Genomic DNA, 23,036 nt, shown 5'->3' on the forward strand with positions numbered 1-23,036 from the left:
TCTGCGGTTGTGAGGCCGGTTGAACGTACCTACAAATTCTCTAAAACAAAGTTAGAGGCGGCTTATGGTAGAGAAATTAACACTAAGTTCTCTGGGAACAGCTTTGGTGGACATTTCTGCAGTCAGCATGCCAATTGCACACCCCCTCAAAACTTCAGACATCTGTAGCATCGTGTTGTGTGACAAAATTGCACATTTTAGTGGTGCCTTTTATTGTCCCCAGCACAAGGTGCACCTGTGTAATGATTATGCTGTTAAATCAGCTTCTTGATATGCCACACCTGTCAGCTGGATGCATTATCTTGGCAAACGAGGAACGCTCACTAACAGGGATGTAAACAAATTTGTGTCCAGAATTCGAGAGAAATAAGCTTTTTGTGTCTATTTCTGGGCACTTTTATTTCAGCTCAAGAAACATGAGACCAACACTTCACAGGTTGCGTTTATATTTTTGTTCAGTATAAATCATTTATATAAGTTCTAGCAAAATGTTTGCTTTAATTTTGGGTATGTCAAGGTTCGTTGTCAACACAAAGTACAACCTGACCCACATGCAAGAACTAGACCGCTCCAGCAATGTTACGCAGGCAATTAATCACAATCAGGCTTTACAAAGTGCTGCCATCCCAGGTAGTTAGGGGGGGAAGGGGGAAGGCGTGGGAAATTATGACAGGAGGCTGACGCGCCCCCCTTATGCACCCGCCTCTCCGCCACTCCTTGGAATCCCGCTCCCTTCTCAATGCATCATCACACAGTTGGAAGATAAAGAGGCTTTGAGAATCTGTGGCCACTCCTGTGTGCCAGATCATAAGCGCCGGGTCCGCTGGATTGAAAAGGCTTATTATGAGAGATCTGTAATGAATTCACAGACAGATGTGTGTGTGTGTGTGTGTGTGTGTGTGTGTATATATGTACAGTTGAAGTCAGAAGTTTACATTTACTTAGGTTGGAGTCATTAAAACTAGTTTTTCAACCACTCCACAAATTTCTTGTTAACAAACTATAGTTTTGGCAAGTTGGTTAGGACATTACTTTGTGCATGACAAGACATTTTTCCAACAATTGTTTACAGACAGATTATTTCACTTATAATTCACAGTATCACAATTCCAGTGGGTCAGAAGTTTATATACACCAAGTTGGCTGTGCCTTTAACCAGCTTGGAAAATTCCAGAAAATGATGTCATGACTTTAGAAGCTTCTGATAGGCTAACTGACATAATTTGAGTCAATTGGAGGTGTACCTGTGGATGTATTTCAAGGCCTACCTTCAAACTCAGTGCCTCTTTGCTTGACATCATGGGAAAATCAAAAGAAATCAGCAAGACTTCAGAAAAAAATTGTAGACCTCCACAAGTCTGGTTCATCCTTGGGAGCAATTTCCAAATGCCTGAAAGTATCACATGCACCTGTACAAACAATAGTACGCAAGTATAAACACCTTGGGACCACGCAGCTGTCATACCGCTCAGGCAGGAGACACGTTCTGTCTCCTAGTGATGAACGTACTTTGGTGCGAAAAGTGCAAATCAATCCCAGAACAACAGCAAAGGACTTTGTGAAGATGCTGGAGGAAACAGGTACAAAAGTATCTATATCCACAGTTAAACGAGTCCTATATCGACATAACCTGAAAGGCAGCTCAGCAAGAAAGAAACCACTGCTCAAAGCTGCCATTAAAAAGCCAGACTACGGTTTGCAACTGCACATGGGGACAAAGATCGTACTTTTTGGAGAAATGTCCTCTGGTCGGATGAAACAAAAATAGAACTGTTTGGCCATAATGACCATTGTTATGTTTGGAGGAAAAAGGGGGAGGCTTGCAAGCCGAAGAACACCATCCCAACCGTGAAGCACAGGGGTGGCAGCATCATGTTGTGGGGGTGCTTTGCTGCAGGAGGGACTGGTGTACTTCACAAAATAGATGGCATCATGAGGGAGGAAAATTATGTGGATATATTGAAGCAACATCTCAAGACATCAGTCAGGAAGTTAAAGCTTGGTCGCAAATGGGTCTTCCAAATGGACAATGAGACTAAGTATACTTCCAAAGTTGTGACAAAATGGCTTAAGGACAACAAAGTCAAGGTATTGGAGTGGCCATCACATAGCCCTGACCTCAATCCTATAGAAAATTTGTGGGCAGAACTGAAAAAGCGTGTGCGAACAAGGAGTCCTACAAACCTGACTCAGTTACACCAGCTCTGTCAGGAGGAATGGGCCAAAATTCACCAAACTTATTGTCGGAAGCTTGTGGAAGGTTATCCGAAATGTTTGACCCAAGTCAAACAATTTAAAGGCAGTGCTACCAAATACTAATTGAGCGTATGCAATCTTCTGACCCACTGGGAATGTGATGAAAGAAATAAAAGCTGAAATAAATATTTCTCTCTACTATTATTATGACATTTCACATTCTTAAAATAAAGTGGTGATCTAACTGACCTAAGACAGGGACTTTTTACTAGGATTAAATGACAGGAATTGTGAAAAACTGAGTTTAAATTTATTTGGCTAAGTGTATGTAAACGTCAGACTTCAACTGTATGTCTGTGGCATGTTTTATGTCTGCTGAAGTGTGAATGGAGATTTTATGCGAGTGTGTGTGTGTGAATTCCATGCCATATCCACCCGGACAGTATATTAGGTACACCCATCTAGTACCCGGTCGGACCTGCCTTTGCCTCCATAACATTCTGAATTATTCGGGGCATTCTACAAGGGGTCAGAAATGTTCCACAAGGATGTTGGTCCATGCTGACGTGACGGCATCACGCAGTTGCTTCAGATTGGACAACAGTGGTACATTTGTGCTGCTTACAGCCCATTCCATCTCATACTAAAAGGTGCTCTTGGGTTGAGGTCTGGGGACTGCACAGGCCACTCAAGTAAACTGAACCTTCTGTCATGTTTCAGGTGATGTTTTTCACTCCTCAATTGTCTAGTGTTGGTGATCGCATGCCAACTGGAGCCGCTTCTTGTTTTTAGTTGATAGGAGTGGAACCCGGTGTGGTCGTATGCTGCAATAGCCCATCCATGACAAGGACCAACGAGTTGTGCGTTCCGAGATGCCGTTCTGCACAACACTGTTGTACTGCGCCGATATTTGTCTGTTTGTGGCCTGCCTGTCAGCTTGCACGATTCGTGCCATTTTCGTTCGACCTCTCTCATCAACCAGCTGTTTTCGCCCACAGGACTGTCGCTGACTGGATGTTTTTTGTTTGTCGCACCGTTCTCGGTATACACTAGACACTGTCGAGCGTGAAAATCCCAGGAGAGCGGACGTTTCTGAGATACTGGATCCGGCGCGCCTGGCACCGACGATCATACCTCGCTCAAAGTCGATTAGGTCACTCCTTTTGTCCATTTTAACATTCAATCGAAGAGCAACTGAATGCCTCGATGCCTGTCTGCCTGCTTTATAGAAGAAGCCACGTGTCTGAAGAAGCAATCCAATTTCATGAACAGGGTGTACAGTGCATTTGGAAAGTTGTCAGACCCCTTGACTTTTTCCACGTTGTTAAGTTACAGCCTTATTCTAATATATATATATATATTTTCATCAATCTACACACAATACCCCATAATGACAAAGCAAAAACAGGTTTTAGAAATTTTTGCAAATTTCTTATAAATACCAAACTGAAATATCACATATACATAACTATTCAGACCCTTTACTCAGTACTTTGTTGAAGCACCTTTGGCAGTAATTACAGCCTCGAGTCATCTTGGGTATGACGCTACAAGCTTGGCACACCTGTATTTGGGGAGTTTCTCCCATTCTTCTCTGCAGATCCTCTCAGGCTCTGTCATGTTGGATGGGTCGTGTCACTGCACAGCTATTTTCAGGTCTGTCCAGAGATTATTTTATTTATTTAACTCTTACTTTACCAGGTAAGTTGACTCAGAACACATTCTCATTTAAATCCTGGGGAATAGTTACAGGGAAGAGGAAGGGGGATGAATGACCCAATTGGAAGCTGGGGATGATTAGGTGGCCATGATGGTATGAGGGCCAGATTGGGAATTTATCCAGGACACTGGGGTTGCCATGGGATCTTTAGTGACCACAGAGAGTCAGGTCACCCGTTTAACGTCCCATCTGAAAGAGGGCACCCTACATAGGTCAATGTCCCCAATCACTGCGCTGGGGCATCGGGAATTTTTTTTTAGACCAGAGGAAAGAGTGCCTCCTACTTGCCCTCCAACACCACTTACAGCAGCATCAAGCCGGTAGTGGGATGCAGGGGGGTTTGCTGCTGGCAATGAGATGTTCAATCAGGTTTAAGTCTGGGCTCTGGCTGGGCCACTCAAGGACATTCAGAGACTTGTCCCGAAGCCAATCCTGCATTGTCTTGGCTGTGTGCTTAGAGTTGTTGTCCTGTTGGAAGGTGAACCTTTGCCCCAGTCTGAGGTCCTGAGCACTCTGGAGTAGGTTTTCATCAAGGATCTCTCTGTACTTTGCTCTGTTCATCTTTCCCTCGATCCTGACTAGTCTCCCAGTCCCTGCCGCTGAAAAACATCCCCACAGCATGATGCTGCCACCACCATGCTTCACCGTAGGGATGGTGCCAGGTTTCCTCCAGACGTGACGCTTGGGATTCAGGCCAAAGAGTTCCATTTTGGTTTCATCAGACCAGAGAATCTTGTTTCTCATGGTCTGAGAGTCCTTTAGGTGCCTTTTGTCAAACTCCAAGCGGGCTGTCATGTGCCTTTTACTGAGGAGTGGCTTGCGTCTGGCCACTCTGCCATAAAGACCTGATTGGTGGAATGCTGCATTGATGGTTGTCCTTCTGGAATCTCCCATCTACACAGAGGAACTCTGTTAGAGTAACCATTGGGTTTTTGGTCACCTCCCTGACCAAAGCCCTTCTCTCCCTGAGCTCAACTTCGCATCTCATAGCAAAGGGTCTGAATATTTACATAAGTAAGGTATCTGTTTTTAATAAAATGTGCACAAATGTCAAAATCTGTTTTCATTTTGTCATTATGGGGTATTGTGTGTAGATTGAGGATTTGTATTTAATACATTTTAGAATAAGGCTGTAACGTAACAAAATGTGAAAAAGTCAAGGAGTCTGAATACTTTCCGAATGCACTGTACCTAATAAACTGACCAGTGAGTGTGTATGCTTGAATACTGTTGCAGCTTCAGAGAGGGAGGGAAGCACACACTGGGAGCTGACTGTGATGTTTATCTGACCTAGCCGTTTCATTCCATATTCAAAAGGGGTTTAATATTGAGGCAGTTGGAGCTGTCAAAGCACATCAGAGGGAATGCATATTTCAGTGAGCTTGGCTAGCTGGGTGGGATATTCAACCCACTTTATGAGATACATATCTCAGTGACAGTGTAGATACCCAATTTTCATGGATAGATTTGCTCATATCCAGGCCAGGTCTATAAAAGTAAAAGAATAAAGAAACTGATCTCAGTGCAGTATTGGGCAAATCCATACTTTGACTTAAGTATAATTTTCTCTTAGTCTCCCATTGACATCAATGAATGACTACAGATGTAGGATCCTAATTTGAGCCAGTTTGCTACAACAAGAAAATAATCCTGCAGCAACAGGAAATGGGAAATTATTATGTGGATTATAATGAATTGAAATATTCTGTAGATGTTGATACATTTTTCATTAGGACAAATCAAGTTTGCAATTTTTAAGTGGAAATTACAAATTTAGAAGCCTTTTTAAATGTTGAATACACTACAAGTTTGAATTTCCTGCTGTGCAAGAATTTCCTGCTGTGCAAGAGTGATCAAATTAAGATCTGCATCTGTAAGTGTAATTTGATTTAAATGGGAGTTAGGATTTGCCCCTAATTTGTGGCATTTTTCATGGTGCACAGTTCAGTGAATAATATGTAAAACATTCAGTTGATAAGGAGGGGGTGTGGAGGAATCACACGCTATAATAATAGGTAGGGATCTACAGAGTAAATGGTGTGGAGATCCTTTCTTAGTCAATTCTATTTTTTAAACACTTTCTGCCAGTCATTGGAGCTGAACATTCAAACAGTGGGAAACCACAGTTTCTACTGTACCTGTACCTCTGCTCTTCTTCTATTGGCCATCATTAAACACTTCCTTTCCTGCTCTCCTATTGGCTCTCGTTGACCCCAACTTCACTTCTTCTGCCATACTATTGGCTTTCGTCAACTTTCACTGCCTCTCTTCCCCACTGATTCTCTGAGTTGGCATGGCAGAGAGCTGTGCCGCTGTCCTGGTTGGCACCCTGGTCCCAGCTGTCGCAGTGCGCCGTGTGCCAAGCTGGATGCCCACAGCACCCAGCCGAGCCGGAGGCTGCGCATGCTGCCAGCTGGCCTGCCAGGCTGAGCCCCCAACCCCCAACTAACCCCCACAACTCCCCTCCCCACAGATACACAGTCGATGGGCACGTGCCCAAGCGTCACATGTTGGAGCGGTCACTGGCGACAGGAGTGTCAACAACTTCACACAGCCGAAACATAATCCTTATCCCCGGGTCCAGTTTGATCAATAAATCAATCCTCTTATTCAATGTAATGTCTTAAGCCGGGGAGAGGTCACAATTAATTGTGCTGGGGGAGGTGATGTAATCCTTCATTCGTGACAACTTAAATCCGGAGACAATTTAAGAACTAGGAGAAATGGCTGATTTGATAGAGATATACACAATAGTCACAAACTACCCATCCCAAGAGGGCAACAACAGATCGTTGACATAAAACATTGACACGTCACTGCAATATAGCACGTCATCGGAGTTGTAGAGAGAGTATACTGTGCCCTCTCCATTGTTCAGAGGCTGTGAGAAAATGGTGCCATTTACACACACACACACACACACACACACACACACACACACACACACACACACACACACACACACACACACAGAAACAAGTGTTAGTAACTAACCTGATCCCTGTAGTAGGACTACAGTATAAGAGAAAGCGAGGATTCACACCATTTCCTGTATTATGACATCATCATACCACTAATATGACTGGAAAAACCTGACTGCACAATGTTTTTATCATTGGTACACTGGAAAGGTTGCACAACGGTTAATGGAAAAGCAAGCTTGCCCAATTGTACAAAATTACCAAAACGTTGCACAACAATACAATTATGGTTTCATATTCCCCAGTTGCTTAGCGCCCAAGGGGAAGTTTTGTTGGTGTCCTCTATTGGCCTAGAACCTGGAAGGACAAATAATTAACACGAGTTTCCTGGAATTTTATCACTGGAACAGGACACCAAAGCTAAATGATTAATGTGGAAATACAAAGTTATCAAATAACACTCATCCAGGTGGAAAATGGGACTCAAACAGTTTAAATTAATATTTGACTCCTACATGGTGAATGAAAGGTGCCATCAAAGCTCAATGTTTTGGCCTATCTGGATCCTGTAGTTTCCCACGGAAATTGAATGAGAGAGGATGGAGGATTTCCCACCAAAGGCTACACGTTACATCATCTCATCTCCCAACTTCCCCATCATTGTGGTGTAAATAATTAATAATAACCAGTCCCCTAGTTTCCTGAACTCAACCCAGCAGTGGGAAGTGTGAGGGAAAGAGAGAGGCCATTTTGTGCCACAAAGAGCCGGGGCGGTCGTCCCGAGCTCTGCTCCTCATTAGGAGGCGGTGACAGAGACTTCGAGACCAGACGGGCCCAGGTTTCTTCACTGAGGGAGGGGGGAGGTATGGGGGGGAGAAAGCGCCAGCGGATATCATTAGGGCAGAGCGCCAGACTTTTTAATGAGCACGCTCACAGCACCCCTTCGTCCTCAGTGGCGCCTGCCGGCTGGAGGGCCCCAGGTTCCAGTTCCCTACTGTGCCTGCTTTGGCCTGTTCCACTAGCTATTGAAGGTAGGGGGTGTTGTTGGTAGGGGGCCTTATTGTTTCTGGCAACCTGTGGAGCTCCTGCACATTAACACAGTGGTGCGGGTTACAAACATTCACACATACCTGCTCTCGGGATCAAATTAACACAAACACAGCCTTTATCATGCTGCTCCCCCCCCCCCCCCACCCCCCAGTCAGTGACATAAACGTAAACGCGACTGTAATTACCCCGACTCTCCCCTTGATGTCGAGCAGCAGCAGGATGCAGCTGCGAGAGACACTGGGAAAGGGAAATGTCGCCGGGCTTTACCGCTACACCCGTCGACCGTTCGGCTTTCAGAACGCCCGCTGCAACTGGAAGCCGGAAAAACCTTCCCCGCGGATGACGAACAGGGGCCACACTGTCGGAATCCATCAGTGCAGAATCCAACAAGTCAGTCTAGGGCTTCCTATCAGAAAAGTTACTGATAATTACATAGGCACAGGGAAGTGAGCCAGAGTGATAAGGGGAGAGGGAGACTAGAGGGAGAAGCCCGACAGTAATGATTCATGAGCACTGTTGTGGTTCCTCTGGAGTGCACACATAGACCCTGCAGAGGAGCGGAGGAGATCAACACATGAGAAGTAGCTTAGAGTGAGCTCAACCAGGTGAAGTGTGTGTGTGTGTGTGTGTGCGCGCACGAGTGGATGGGTGCAAATTTGATCTAGATCCTGCTGTAATAACTGATAAGGGGAAGAGGCTTAAACCTTGGCTGCTGAAGTGGGCCATCAGACACACCACCTGGAGTGTTGATGGGACTGAGACAGACTAGCAGCCATGGACAGGATAGATAGTTCTCAACTCATTTACACCCAAAGCCTCATAGTGGACAGAGGGAGGAAGAGGATAGTGCAAGAGCGAGAGAAAGAGAGAGGGAGGGAGGGAGGGGAAAGAGAGCAGGAACATGAGTCCCCACATTTCAAAACAAAAACAAATTACGGAGAGGGGAGAATTGAGTACGTACAACAAGAAAGAGAAAGAAAAAATACTTACTTGCGACACGCCATGAAAAAAAACATTGGCTAAAAACAAACATTATGTACTGTGAAGTTCAGCGAGATAAGAGATGAGAGCGAGAGAGCACATTCCACTCCGTGCTGCTTAGTCAAACGGTTAAACCATATGTTAATAAAGCAGTGTGATCCTTGTGCTTAACCCTCGGTTCTCTCTAACAATAAAACAGAAAGAGATGCTGCCCTCTCTGCTGAATCAGATACAGTGTGTCAGAGAGAAAAGAGGGGCAGAACACTGCGGACTTCCTCCAACACGCACCCTGACACAGATGCACACACTCCTCGAACATACACACCGCACGCTTTCTCTCTCTCTCCACTGTGGCCAGAGCACCCCCGTGTTAAAACGTTCAGATTGACACACCAAAGGGGCTGAGCGGTATAGGGTCCAACATGTTTAATTCATGGGACAGTCTGTGTGTGTTCAATATACCTGACAGAACAAAAAGAGAGAGGGCAGACAAAAGAAAGAGCTTGGAGGGGAAAAAGAAGATACAGTAACGAGAGAACAGGGATCAAGAGAGTCAAAGGGAAGAATGGCGAAGAAGAAGGAGACAGAAAGATAAACATAGGGCAGAGAGAAAGATGGACACCGACTCAGATGTGTAGAGGGACAGCAGAAGTGATGGCTAGAATTGGATTGCTGAAGACAGAGAGCTAGAAAGAGAGACAGGAAAAGAGAGAATGTGAGAAAGACAAAATAGGGCAGATTTCACCCAAACAGCCTAAAGTGCTGAGAGCGTCTTCTGCATATCTTGTGTGCCCTAGTGATTTACTGTCACCTCTCTCTCATCTCTCACTCCTCCCCCTTTCCTTTCCACCGCATGTCCCAGGGTAAGTGTGTTTTAGCATTGACACCGGCGTCATGCTCCACGGCGCTGCTTTCACTACCGGCGTGTGTGTGCGTGTGTATGAAGCTGCGTTCGTGTGTGTGGAGCTGCTTTCTCGCTCCGTGTGTGTGTGTGTGTGTGTGCGCGCGTGTGTGTCGCAGAGGTGCTCTGTCATTTCCTACTGTGATTTACACTCCAACTGGACCCAGAGGTAGTGGGGAGGCCGGAGAGTGTTAACCAGGAGAGATGGTTTACATTCTATAGTATCACAGTACCACTGATACATCATTCATCTTCAGGATCTGAGTCTTCAGGCTTTATTCAGCAGTGTGGGAAGATGTGTGTAAAGAACATTTGGTAAATGTAAAAATATGTAAGTGGGGTACGCTCAATAATGTACACTGCAGTATAACATTACTCAATATACAATGAGCAAGTATATTTTAAACTAACAGTTTGTAAAAAAAAAAAAGAAAGAATAATAATAAGACTACAAAGCCAATGTTAATTGATTTATTTATTATATTAATATTTGACAACACTTTACACATAACCATGTCATAACAGCTAACATGTATAACCTGAAATATGTTCATAACCCTGTCATGACTCATATACTGTATTTACACCTGTGACATATATTGCGTTATTTTATGGCTGGTTATAACACCTACATAAGTGTCAAAACACACATTTATTCAAATGAGTTTTTCCCCTGCCAAGAAGCTTCCTTTCGGTAGAAAGTTTGTTTCTTAAACCCTTTGTTGTTATGAATTATTTACAGTCATGTTTTTTCCCCCTCATATTTTAGATAACTTGTAGAAAATACACTTTATGACATTGCCAAGATGCATTGTGACCATCATAAGATAGGCCTATCACGTACATGCCCTTATATCAGTCCTGCTCCTGCATTCATCAGTCATCAGCAACAGAGCGTGGGGTAGGTGCATTTCTGGCGTCAATGTGTACGCAATTACAATGATAATTTAATATGGTCAATAAAAATGATAAACATACTGTTGACAAGTAGGTTATGGTGTACTGGAATGTTTTGCCTTGTTCGGTAGGTTTTGTGCGTTTTGACACTTATGTAGGTGTCATAACCTGCCATAAAATAACTACTGTGGTAGGTTTTGACACTCTTATCACAGGAGGTTGGTGGCACCTTAATTGGGGAGGACGGGCTCGTGGTAATAGCTGGAACATGATTAGTGGAATGGTATCAAATACATAAAAAAAATAAAATGGTTTCTATGTGTTTGATGCCATTCCATTTGCTCTGTTCCAGACATTATTATGAGCCATTCTCCCCTCGCCAGCCTCCTGTGACTCTTATGTAGGGGTCACAATAGCCATAACATAATGCAATATATGTCATAACAGGTCTAAATATAAAGTGTCATGACCATATTATAAACAGGTTATGACAAGTAATGTCAGCTTATGACATATGACGTGTTATGACACTAGGTGTGAAGTAAAGTGTTACCAACATTTCATTTATTTCTAAGATTATGCACCCTATATGTAGATGGGGGGGGGGGGGGGGGGGGGGGGGCGTATGGGGGCTGAAGACTTGGTCTGCATGCCTGTCTGATATGGAAAACACCGGAAAGTAATAAAAACATGCTTTAAAAATGGCAGAAAAATCATACATTACAGTTTCTCTCAATCGCGTACGAGCGATTTTTTTGCACAATGTTGTCGATTTTCAAAACAGAGTTCACAAGGCAGAACTATGTGGCCTTTTGCAAAACAGCAAATGCGTTTTCAAAATGTCGTTGCCTTCTCAAAACAAATACATAAAAAAAAAAGCTACCGTCAAAATTACAAATAGATTCATGAAAATAACACCACTGCCTGCAACCATATTTGTCTTTCAAGTCCAAGCAGACAAAACAGTATTTTAAAAATCCCATTAGATCAATACATTTTCTTTACAGATACTAAATCATGATCAAAATTGGAAGAAAAACTATACAAAGGTGCAGAACTACTCTCCTTTTATGCATATTTGATCAAACAATTTCCTACACGTCTAGTCAAACATTATTCCTGATAAAAATATAAAATAAATAACATTGTGTGCAGGATTCATTCATCGGTATCATCACAATCCAAGTCCAAAGCTGGTTTGCTCATTGTTTTGTAGCCTTTCCATTGGTTCACAGAAACTATCCACAATAGAAATAAGGAACGGTGAATACAATGGAGGAACACAACTGATATGAACGTATAGTTCTCAATCCACACCAAAGCAAAATCGAAATCTAAGCAACCCAACGTTACTTAGAATTAAGCCAACTTCATTCTCTGCAATATTGTAAAAAAAACACACAAAAAACAATTAGACAGTCCCCATTGCCTAGATCTTTCCATATACAGTGAGCACCAAAAGTATTGGGACAGTGACAATTTTGTTGTGGATTTAAAATGATTAAAGTTCAGACTGTCTGCTTTAATTTGAGGGTATTTTCATCCATATCGGGTGAACTGTTTAGAAATTACAGCACTTTTTGTTCATTGGTCCCCTAAAATGGGGGGACTAAGGTATTGGGACAAATTAATTTAAATGTGTATTAAAGTTTAGTATTTGGTCCCATATTTCTAGCACACAATGATTACGTCAAGCTTGTGACTACAAACTTGTTGGATGCATTTACTGTTTGTTGTAGTTGCATTTCAGATCATTTTCGGCCCGATAGAAATAAATGGTAAATAATGTATTATGTCATTATTTGAGTCACTTTTATTGGCTCCTGAGTGGCGCAGCGGTCTAAGGCACTGCATCTCAGTGCTAGAGGCGTCAGACACCCTGGTTCGAATCCAGGCTGTATCACGACCGGCCGTGATTGGGAGTCCCATAGGGTGGCGCACAATTGGCCCAACGTCGTCCGGGTTTGGCCGGTGTAGGCCGTCATTGTAAATAAGAATTTGTTCTTAACTGACTTGCCTAGTTAAATAAAATAAAAATGTAAATAAGAATAGAATGTTTCTAAACACTTCTACATTAATGTGGATGCTACCGCAATACTGAATGACTCATGAATAATGATAAGTGAGAACGTGATAGATGCATATACACCTGTGAATGTAATGTCTGGCTATGTGTAGTGACAATTCCTTGTATGTCTGCTTCTATTTGCGTGCATGTTTTTCTTGTGCAATAAGAGTGTACTAGTAAAGTGCCAATGAAAAAATGCCAAATGCCTAAAAAAAAGAAAATCAGGAGATTGTGGAAAGAGCCAGTTCAGGCAAGTCCTCGGGCACCTTGGCAGAGCCGGCAGGGTCGTGTTCATTAGGAACCAAACAGGAGAAAACAGACAAACAGGGAGGGACTACCTGGACTTGTCCAATAAGAAACGATCGTTTTTGTTTTCTGTTGCAAAACGTTTTGTTACGGTATTCCCTAATGAACACGACCCAGGTTCGAAATGCCTTGAAAGTCACATGGTTGGCGACGGCATACAAAGTAATCATACTTCCTTCCCCAAAACACCCCACCAGCCAAGTTATGGTGGGGCTGCTCCATCCTGACATGTTACAGTTCCAGGAGGATTTTTCCCTTACCCAAACACTGAATTCAATACGGTTCTCAACAATACTGCATTCAACAAAACACTGCCTTGTGTTAACTCTGTAGACTGCTCCTCCCAGTTTGGCTATTGACATCCAGATGATGTGAAATCAGAGCGCCAGCCTTCCCAACTGGAAGCAGTCAGGCAGGGCTGAGAGAGACACTGACACCAGAGCTCCACCAAAGCATGAAATAGCCACTTGTATTGTGATATGAACAACTTCATCCCATGTGACCAAGTATCAGCATTCCTTACCTCTCCAATGTCAGGGATTGGGCTATTCCAGGCCTGGAGGGAAATACAGTCCTGAAGGTTTAATCAATACTAATCTGCTACTACTGGGCCAACCAACCACTAGAGCGCATAAGGCAAGCTCCAAACCAAACAATGGACGCTCGTAACATGCAAGACCCAATGTTGCAATTCAATTCAGCTAAATCAAAGGCTCTCCAGGGCTGGAATCCCACCCCTTTTGTTTCTTGGAGGCCATTTCAATTTTTTGGATCCCCATTTATTCATATTCACAGGGAGGAGGTTGTTGTGATGGTGACAATAGTTCATGCTACACTGGTAGTGATACATTGGTAATAGGAATCACTCCAGCATACTGGCTTTAGTTAAAGTTCATTACTGGCTACAAGGTATGAAAACACACATATAGGTCACAATGGCCCAAGCAACAGGTTTGTTGGCATGACAGGTAAAATGCCTTTATATCACCAGTGAATGGCCATTTCACATTAACAGTTACAGCAAAGAGTTAGTTTCTCATAAATACCACGTCTCTCTGAGACTTGACAGACATTGGATGATTTGTTTTTTTGCCCACGGTACATTTTCCTTTCTACACTATTTTCAATACATCTCATATCTAAAAATAGTCTCAAGCAGTGAGATAGAGAGAATCTTTTTCTTCTTCATCAGTAGAGAAGCACTTGCCTTGAAGTCTCTCTCAACCTACCAATTGTCCCATGTAGGTTATCAGTCATTTCATTTTCACTGGCTCAAAAGCCCTTTTGGGTTGCCAGATTCTCTCTCAACCGACCAATTGTCCCATGTAGGTTATCAGTCATTTCAGTTTCCCTGGCTCAAAAGCACTTTAGCCAGGTCCTCGCAATAACATACCGTGTTCCATTTATGTTGTCAGGTCTTTTCACTATCACATTTAATCCTTAATGGGTTGCCAGATCTTTTCACCATCACATTTAGTACCTTTTGGTTTGCCAGGTTCTCCCTCTTCATGCCACACCTGGACTTATTCACAGTGAAGGCTTGCTGACCGCGCTGAGAAAGCGACCCACAAAAGTGAAGGAGGGAAAGGTGTGAGGACAGACAGATAGGACAACAGATGTCATTTTCACCAGGCAAGCCCAAACTCTGGCAGGGCACAGAATCAATGCAGACAACAGTCAGGAAGAGAGGGACAGAGAGGGGAAGGGAATGCAAAATGTAGCACCCTCTCACTGCTCTGGCGATATAGTCAGTGAGGACAGAGAGAGAGAGAGAAAGGCTGGTGTACCCAATGTCTCTAAAGTCACCATTAGAAGTCACTAGAATGTTACACCGGCTCAGTGGTGTATCGTGGGGGGTACAATTCACATTTAATGTCTGTCCTACGCTGGAGGATTTACTATACAGTGAGAAGGTTTTTGGAAGTGGACGCCATCTTTGACGTGTTTGTTTTCTCATCGTTCTCCACAGTCCTTGTAGTGGGATCGTCAGTTGAGGATGGATAAATTGTCCAGCTTTTGATGCTTGTTCTCAGAATAGAGTCCTGGGAGACAGGTGTTGGGTTGTGGTAATTCGGAAGGGGTAAGAGAGTTGGGATGGGATAGGGACAAATGTAGTGGAAACGCTTGGTTAAAGGCAAGAAAATGAATTATGAGATTATGCACGGGGTTAAAAATCAAGGTTAGGATTAAGATTGGAGTTAGGTATGAGGTTGGGGTTAAGACGGCTTTGACTGGTGGTGGGAGGAGGTCAAGGGTCAGATGTAGGAAGCCCAGGATCGGAGGGAGACCGGGTCCTGTTGGCAGCTGGTTTCCTAGAGCGCCCGGGCTACGGTGAACACTCCAGAGAGGCTGCAGAGAAGGAGAGACAGAGAGGGAGGAAGAGACCGAGAGGAAGAGAAAGAAAGAGCGAAAGAGAGAGGAGAAGAAGAGATGATTAGAAGAGGGCGGAAGTGAGAAATGGATAAACAGACAAAAAGGAAGCAAAAATAGGAGCAAAAATGTACAGAGAAATTAAGGAGGAAATGAAGTAGAGAGAGAGAAAAAAAAAGAAAGAGTGATTACAAGTGTTGGGCAAGGGGAGGTAGAAAATGGATCAGGGGGAATTAACAAAATAGGAGGAGAAAGAAAGAGATAAAGAGAGAGGATAAAAGAGAGAGAAAAAAAAGAGGGGAGACATAATTATAAAATGGCAGTAGCAGCAGAGAATCAACACAGTGGAGCAGCACTGCGCTCCCAGGCACACAAAGGGATGTAGAGAGCTGTGTGTGAGTGAGTGAGAGAAAGAGTGAGTGAGAGCGAGCGAGAGAAAAAGCACACCACACACACACACGTCAGGCGGCTCAGGGGAGAGAAGATAAGTGACATTTAAAGCTCGGCTACGACGTGTGACACGGTACGGGTGACACATGCCAAGTCTCTCTGATGAGTCTGAATCAGTCTCTGAAAGACGGGCACACTGTTATTAATCCACCATTTTTTTTTATTGAAATGAAAGCAAGCGCTTATGCTATATTTACCACACATAGGCTTTGTGGCTGTATATCAAACGACATACTCAACGTTTTAGAACACACCACAGATCTCTAAATAAATACCAAGTGTGTAGGTCTTTACATGCAAGGTTGGGGAGTAACAGACTACATGTGACGTTAATTACATGTTATGTTACCAACAAGAATTTTGTAACCAGATGACAGATACTTTTGAAAAAGTCGATGATTACTTCAAAATTCGCCCCCAAAAATATTCCTAACTTTTGTTCTCTCAACGGCATTCAAATCAGCATTGAAAAAAGGCACAATTTAAATTTGTTCCGCTTGAGCAAGTCAGAGACCACTATAAATTAAAAAAGTTGTCACATGCACCGAATACAATAGGGGTAGACTACCGTGAAAAGCTTGCTTGCGAGCCCTTCCCAACGATGCAAAGTAAAAAATATATAAATTGTAACACGAGAAATAAAATACACAAGAATGCAGATGTATACAGGGAGTACCAGATCAATGTGCATAGGTACAAGGTATTTTAGGGAAATATGTACATGAAGGCAGGGTAAAGTGACTAGGCATCAGGATAGATAATAATAAGGCATTTGAGGTAGATAGTCTGAAGTTTACATACACCTCAGCCAAATACATTTCAACTCAGTTCCTGACACAATCACAATTCCTGACACTTAATCCGAGTAAAAATTATGAATGTGAAATGTCAGAATAATAGTAGAGAGAATGATTTATTTCAGCTTTTATTTCTTTCATCACATTCCCAGTGGGTGAGAAGTTTACATACACTCAATTAGTATTTGGTAGCATTGCCTTTAAATTGTTTAACTTGGGTCAAACGTTTTGGGTAGCCTTCCACAAGCTTCCCACAATAAATTGGGTGAATTTTGGCCCATTCCTCCCCACAGAACTGGTGTAACTGAGTCAGGTTTGTAGGCCTTCTTGCTCTCACACGCTTTTTCAGTTCTGTCCACAAAATTCTATAGGAATGAGGTCAGGGCTTTGTGATGGCCACTCCAATACCTTGACTTTGTCCTTAAGCCATTTTATCACAACTTTGGAAGTATGCTTGGGGTCATTGTCCATTTGGAAGACCCATTTGCGACCAAGCTTTAACATCCTGACTGATGTCTTGAGACGTTGCTTCAATATATCCACATAATTTTCCTCCCTCATGATGCCATCTATTTTGTGAAGCGCACTAGTCCCTCCTGCAGCAAAGCACCCCCACAACATGATGCTGCCACCCCCATGCATCACGGTTGGGATGGTGTTCTTCGGCCTGCAAGCATCCCCCTTTTCCTCCAAACATAACAATGGTCATTATGGCCAAACAGTTCTATAATCAGACCAGAGGACATTTCTCCAAAGAGTACGATCTTTGTCCCCAAACTGTAGTCTGGTTTCTTTATGGCGGTTTTGGAGCAGTGGCTTCTTCCTTGCTGAGCGGCCTTTCAGGTTATGTCGATATAGGACTAATTTTACTGTGGAAAAAGATACTTTTGTACCTATTTCCTCCAGCATCTTCACAAGGTCCTTTGCTGTTGTTCTAGGATTGATTTGCACTTTTTGCACCAAAGTACGTTCATCTCTAGGAGACAGAACGTGTCTCCTTCCTGAGCGGTATGACGGCTGCGTGGTCCCATGGTGTTTATACTTGCGTACTATTGTTTGTACAGATGAACGTGGTACCTTCAGGCATTTGGAAATTGCTCCCAAGGATGAACCAGACTTGTGGAGGTCTACAATTTTTTTTCTGAGGTCTTTGCTGATTTCTTTAGATTTTCCCATGATGTCAAGCAAAGAGGCACTGAGTTTGAAGGTAGGCCTTGAAATACATCCACAGGTAAACCTCCAATTGACTCAAATGATGTTAATTAGCCTATCAGAAGCTTCTAAAGCCATGACATAATTTTCTGGAATTTTCCAAGCTGTTTAAAAGGCACAGTCAACTTAGTGTATGTAAACTTCTGACCCACTGGAATTATGATACAGTGAATTATAAGTGAAATAATCTGTCTGTAAACAATTGTTGAAAAAATTACTTGTTTCATGAACAAAGTAGATGTCCTAACCGACTTGCCAAAACTATAGTTTGTTATCAAGAAATTTGTGGAGTGGTTGAAAAACGAGTTAATGACTCCAACCTAATTGTATGTAAACTTCTGACTTCAACTGTATGTAGACACATAATCGACGCAATCCACATACAGTATGTACACTATGAACGCTAAGCTACATTAAAACGTATGCACAAAAGATAAAAAGAATGAAACATAAGTAAAAAATATATTTTACAGGATGATGTGTACTAGAGGAAATAGGCAATGAAAAGAGCAATGTGCAGTTGTAGGATGAAAGTGCTGGGTGCATAGTCCGTGGGTGAATATGGCAGAGTGCCGGTTGGTGAGGGCCACGGTGCCGGTGGGGGGGGGGGGGGTTGGCAGCATCATGCTGTGGGGATGTTTTTCAGTGGCAGGGAGACTAGTCCGGATTGAGGAAAAGATTTGCAGAGCAAAGTACAGAGAGATCCTTGATGAAAACCTTTAATGTACATACTGTATGTGGATTGTGCCAATTCTGTGTCTATATACAGTTGAAGTCGGAAGTTTACATACAATTAGTTTGGAGTTATTAAAACTTGTTTTTCAACCATAAATGATGTCAATTAGTCTGAGTCAATTGGAGGTGTACCTGTGGATGTATTTCAAGGCCTACCTTCAAACTCAGCGCCTCTTTGCTTGACATCATGGCAAGGAAGAAGCCACTGCTCCAAAACCGCCATAAAGAAGCTAGACTACAGTTTGGGGACAAAGATCGTACTCTTTGGAGAAATGTCCTCTGGTCTGATTATAGAACTGTTTGGCCATAATGACCATCGTTATGTTTGGAGGAAAAGGGGGATGCTTGCAAGCCGAAGAACGCCATCCCAACCGTGAAGCATGGGGGTGGCGGCTTCATGTTGTGGGGGTGCTTTGCTGCAGGAGGGACTGGTGCACTTCACAAAATACATGGCATCATGAGGGAGGAAAATTATGTTGATATATTGAAGCAACGTCTCAAGATATCAGTCAGGATGTTAAAGCTTGGTCGCAAATGGGTCTTCCAAATGGACAATGACACCAAGCCAACTTCCATAGTTGTGGAAAAATGGCTTAAGGACAACAAAGTCAAGGTATTGGAGTGGCCATCACAAAGCCCTGACCTCATTCCTATAGAAAAAGCGTGTGCGAGCAAGGAGGCCTACAAACCTGACTCAGTTACACCAGCTCTGTCAGGAGGAATGGGCCAAAATTCACCCAACTCATTGTAGGAAGCTTGTGGAAGGCTACCTGAAATGTTTGACCCAAGTTAAACAATTTAAAGGCAATGCTACAAAATACTAATTGAGTGTATGTAAACTACTGACCCACTGGGAATGTGATGAAAGAAATAAAAGCTGAAATAAATCATTCTCTCTACTATTATTCTGACATTTCACATTCTTAAAATAAAGTGGTGATTCTAACTGACCTAAGACAGGGAATTTTTACTTGTAGTAAATGTCAGTAATTGTGAAAAACTGAGTTTAAATGCATTTCGCTAAGGTGTATGTAAACGTCCGACTTCAACTGTATGTAAATAAGGTTCCTGTTTTTTATTTTTAATATATTTGCTAAAATTTCTAAAAACCTCATTATGGGGTATTGTGTGTAGATTAAAGAGGAACAACATTGATTCAATCAATTTTAGAATAAGGCTGTAACGTAACAAAATGTGGAAAAAGTCAAGGGGTCTGAATACTTTCCAAAAGCACTGCATGTACAAAAAGTATTGTAATTTCCAAATAGTTCACCCGATATGAATAAAAATAAAGCTGACAGTCTGCACTTTAACCTCAGACATTGTATCATTTCAAATCCAAAGTGCTGGGGTACAGAGCAAAAATGACAAATTTGTAACTGTCCCAATGGACCTCACTATAGTTGTTAAGGAGCTAGAATATTAAATGCTGAATAAAAACAAGTAAAACCTCATAATCTGTCTATCGTGTCTCTTAAAAGCCCTCAGAATGACTTTGGAGTTCTATTCTTTTCTCTGGTTACTACAACCTACTAAACCCAAATTAAACACGACAGGGTATGAATACAACCATGCTTGGTGTGTTGCCTAGTTTGTGTGAATCTGTGTGAGAGCGAATGTGTTTGTGCATTTGAATGAGTGTGTGTGTGTGTAGTAGGTTTCTGTGGGAGTGTGAATGTGTGTATGCGCGAGTAAATGTGTGTGTGTGTGTGTGTGTGTGTGTGTGAGACAGAGAAAAAGAGCAATGCCAGTTATTAAACAAACCAATTACAAGGCCCACTCATGCCGTTTACCTCCCAAACAAAGGCTGAATGTTGATTATTATTCTGTACTACTACTACACTGTAATTTACACACAGTAAAAACTGTCTTCTCTCACTGTCTCTTTTCTCTCTCTCGCTCTTTTTTCCCCTCCATCTCTTGAGCCTGTGGTGGCTCCCTTGCCATTGATCGCTCTCTCTGTGTGTGTATTTGTTCTCTCTCTCTGTGTGTGTGTATTTGTTCTCTCTCTCTGTGTGTGTGTGTATTTGTTCTCTCTCTCTGTGTGTGTGTGTATTTGTTCTCTCTCTCTGTGTGTGTGTGTGTGTGTATTTGTTCTCTCTCTCTCTGTGTGTGTGTATTTGTTCTCTCTCTCTGTGTGTGTGTATTTGTTCTCTCTCTCTGTGTGTGTGTGTGTGTGTGTATTTGTTCTCTCTCTCTGTGTGTGTGTATTTGTTCTCTCTCTCTGTGTGTGTGTGTATTTGTTCTCTCTCTCTGTGTGTGTGTGTGTGTATTTGTTCTCTCTGTGTGTGTGTGTGTGTGTGTGTATTTGTTCTCTGTGTGTGTGTATTTGTTCTCTGTGTGTGTGTGTGTGTGTATTTGTTCTCTCTGTGTGTGTGTGTGTGTGTGTATTTGTTCTCTCTGTGTGTGTGTGTGTGTGTGTGTGTGTGTGTGTGTATTTGTTCTCTCTCTCTGTGTGTGTGTGTTTGTATTTGTTCTCTCTGTGTGTGTGTGTATTTGTTCTCTCTCTGTATGTGTGTATTTGTTCTCTCTGTGTGTGTGTGTGTGTATTTATTATCTCTCTGTGTGTGTGTGTGTGTGTATTTATTCTCTCTCTGTGTGTGTGTGTGTATTTATTCTCTGTGTGTGTGTGTGTGTGTGTATTTGTTCTCTGTGTGTGTGTGTATTTGTTCTCTCTCTCTCTGTGTGTGTGTGTGTGTGTGTGTGTGTGTGTGTTTGTATTTGTTATCTCTGTGTGTGTGTTTGTGTGTGTGTTTGTCATCTCTGTGTGTGTGTGTTTGTCATCTCTGTGTGTGCGTGTTTGTCATCTCTGTGTGTGTGTGTTTGTTATCTCTGTGTGTGTGTTATCTCTGTGTGTGTGTGTGTTTGTTATCTCTCTGTGTGTGTGTGTGTGTGTGTGTGTGTTTGTTATCTCTGTGTGTGTGTTTGTTATCTCTGTGTGTGTGTGTGTTTGTTATCTGTGTGTGTGTGTGTGTGTGTTTGTTATCTCTGTGTGTGTGTTTGTTATCTCTCTCAGTGTGTGTTTGTTATCTCTGTGTGTTTGTTTGTTATCTGTGTGTGTGTGTATTTGTTCTCTCTTTGTGTGTGTGTGTGTGTGTATTTGTTCTCTCTGTGTGTGTGTGTGTGTGTATGTGTATTTGTTCTCTCTGTGTGTGTGTGTGTATTTGTTCTCTCTGTGTGTGTGTGTGTGTGTATTTGTTCTCTGTGTGTGTGTGTTTGTATTTGTTCTCTCTCTGTGTGTGTGTGTGTGTGTGTACTCTGTGTGTGTGTGTGTGTGTGTGTGTGTGTGTGTTTGTATTTGTTCTCTCTGTGTGTGTGTGTGTGTGTGTGTGTGTTTGTTCTCTCTCTCTCTGTGTGTGTTCTCTGTGTGTGTTCGTTCTCTGTGTGTGTGTGTGTGTGTGTGTGTGTTCGTTTTCTTTGTGTGTGTGTCCGTTTTCAAATCAAATCAAATGTATTTATATAGCCCTTCGTACATCAGCTGATATCTCAAAGTGCTGTACAGAAACCCAGCCTAAAACCCCAAACAGCAAGCAATGCATGTGAAAGAAGCACGGTGGCTAGGAAAAACTCCCTAGGAAAAACTCCCTAGAAAGGCCAAAAACCTAGGAAGAAACCTAGAGAGGAACCAGGCTATGAGGGGTGGCCAGTCCTCTTCTGGCTGTGCCGGGTGGATATTATAACAGAACATGGCCAAGATGTTAAAATGTTCATAAATGACCAGCATGGTCAAATAATAATAATCATAGTAGTTGTCGAGGGTGCAACAAGCACGTCCGGTGAACAGGTCAGGGTTCCATAGCCGCAGGCAGAACAGTTGAAACTGGAGCGGCCAGGTGGACTGGGGACAGCAAGGAGTCATCATACCAGGTAGTCCTGAGGCATGGTCCTAGGGATCAGGTCCTCCGTGTGTGTGTGTTTTCTTCTCTCTCTGTGTGTGTGTGTGTGTGTGTGTGTGTATCTGTTCTCTGTGTGTGAGTTTGCCCTCTGTGTGTGTGTGTGTTCGTTCTCTGTGTGCGTGTGTGTATTTGTTCTCTCTCTCTGTGTATTTGTTCTGTGTGTGTGTGTGTATTTGTTCTCTGTGTGTGTGTGTGTGTGTGTGTGTGTGTGTGTGTGTGTGTGTGTGTGTATTTGTTCTCTGTGTGTGTGTGTGTGTCTGTTCTCTCTGTGTGTGTTTGTATTTGTTCTCTCTCTCTGTGTGTGTGTGTGTGTGTATTTGTTCTCTCTCTGTGTGTGTGTGTGTGTGTCTGTTCTCTCTGTGTGTGTGTGTATTTGTTCTCTCTGTGTGTGTGCGTGTGTATTTGTTCTCTCTCTGTGTGTGTGTGTGTGTGTCTGTTCTCTCTGTGTGTGTTTGTATTTGTTCTCTCTCTCTGTGTGTGTGTATTTGTTCACACTCTCTCTCTGTGTGTGTGTGTGTGTGTATTTGTTCTCTCTC

At 42.8% G+C, this 23,036-nt stretch overlaps 1 protein-coding gene across 1 annotated transcript in view; it reads right to left on the minus strand.

The window, feature by feature from the left end:
• Positions 1-10,226: 10,226 nt before the first annotated feature.
• Positions 10,227-23,036, minus strand: part of LOC106570049 (sterile alpha motif domain-containing protein 12) — a 150,554-nt gene continuing 137,744 nt past the window's right edge. Inside the window, exon 5 of the mRNA XM_014141980.3 lies at positions 10,227-15,389. Coding sequence (XP_013997455.1) covers positions 15,367-15,389 — 23 coding nt within the window. The 3' untranslated portion in view covers positions 10,227-15,366. The remainder of the gene's footprint in view (positions 15,390-23,036) is intronic.

Source organism: Salmo salar, chromosome 14 (genome assembly GCF_965601325.2).
Source record: "Salmo salar chromosome 14, fSalSal1, whole genome shotgun sequence".
NCBI classification, from domain to species: Eukaryota; Metazoa; Chordata; class Actinopteri; order Salmoniformes; family Salmonidae; genus Salmo; species Salmo salar.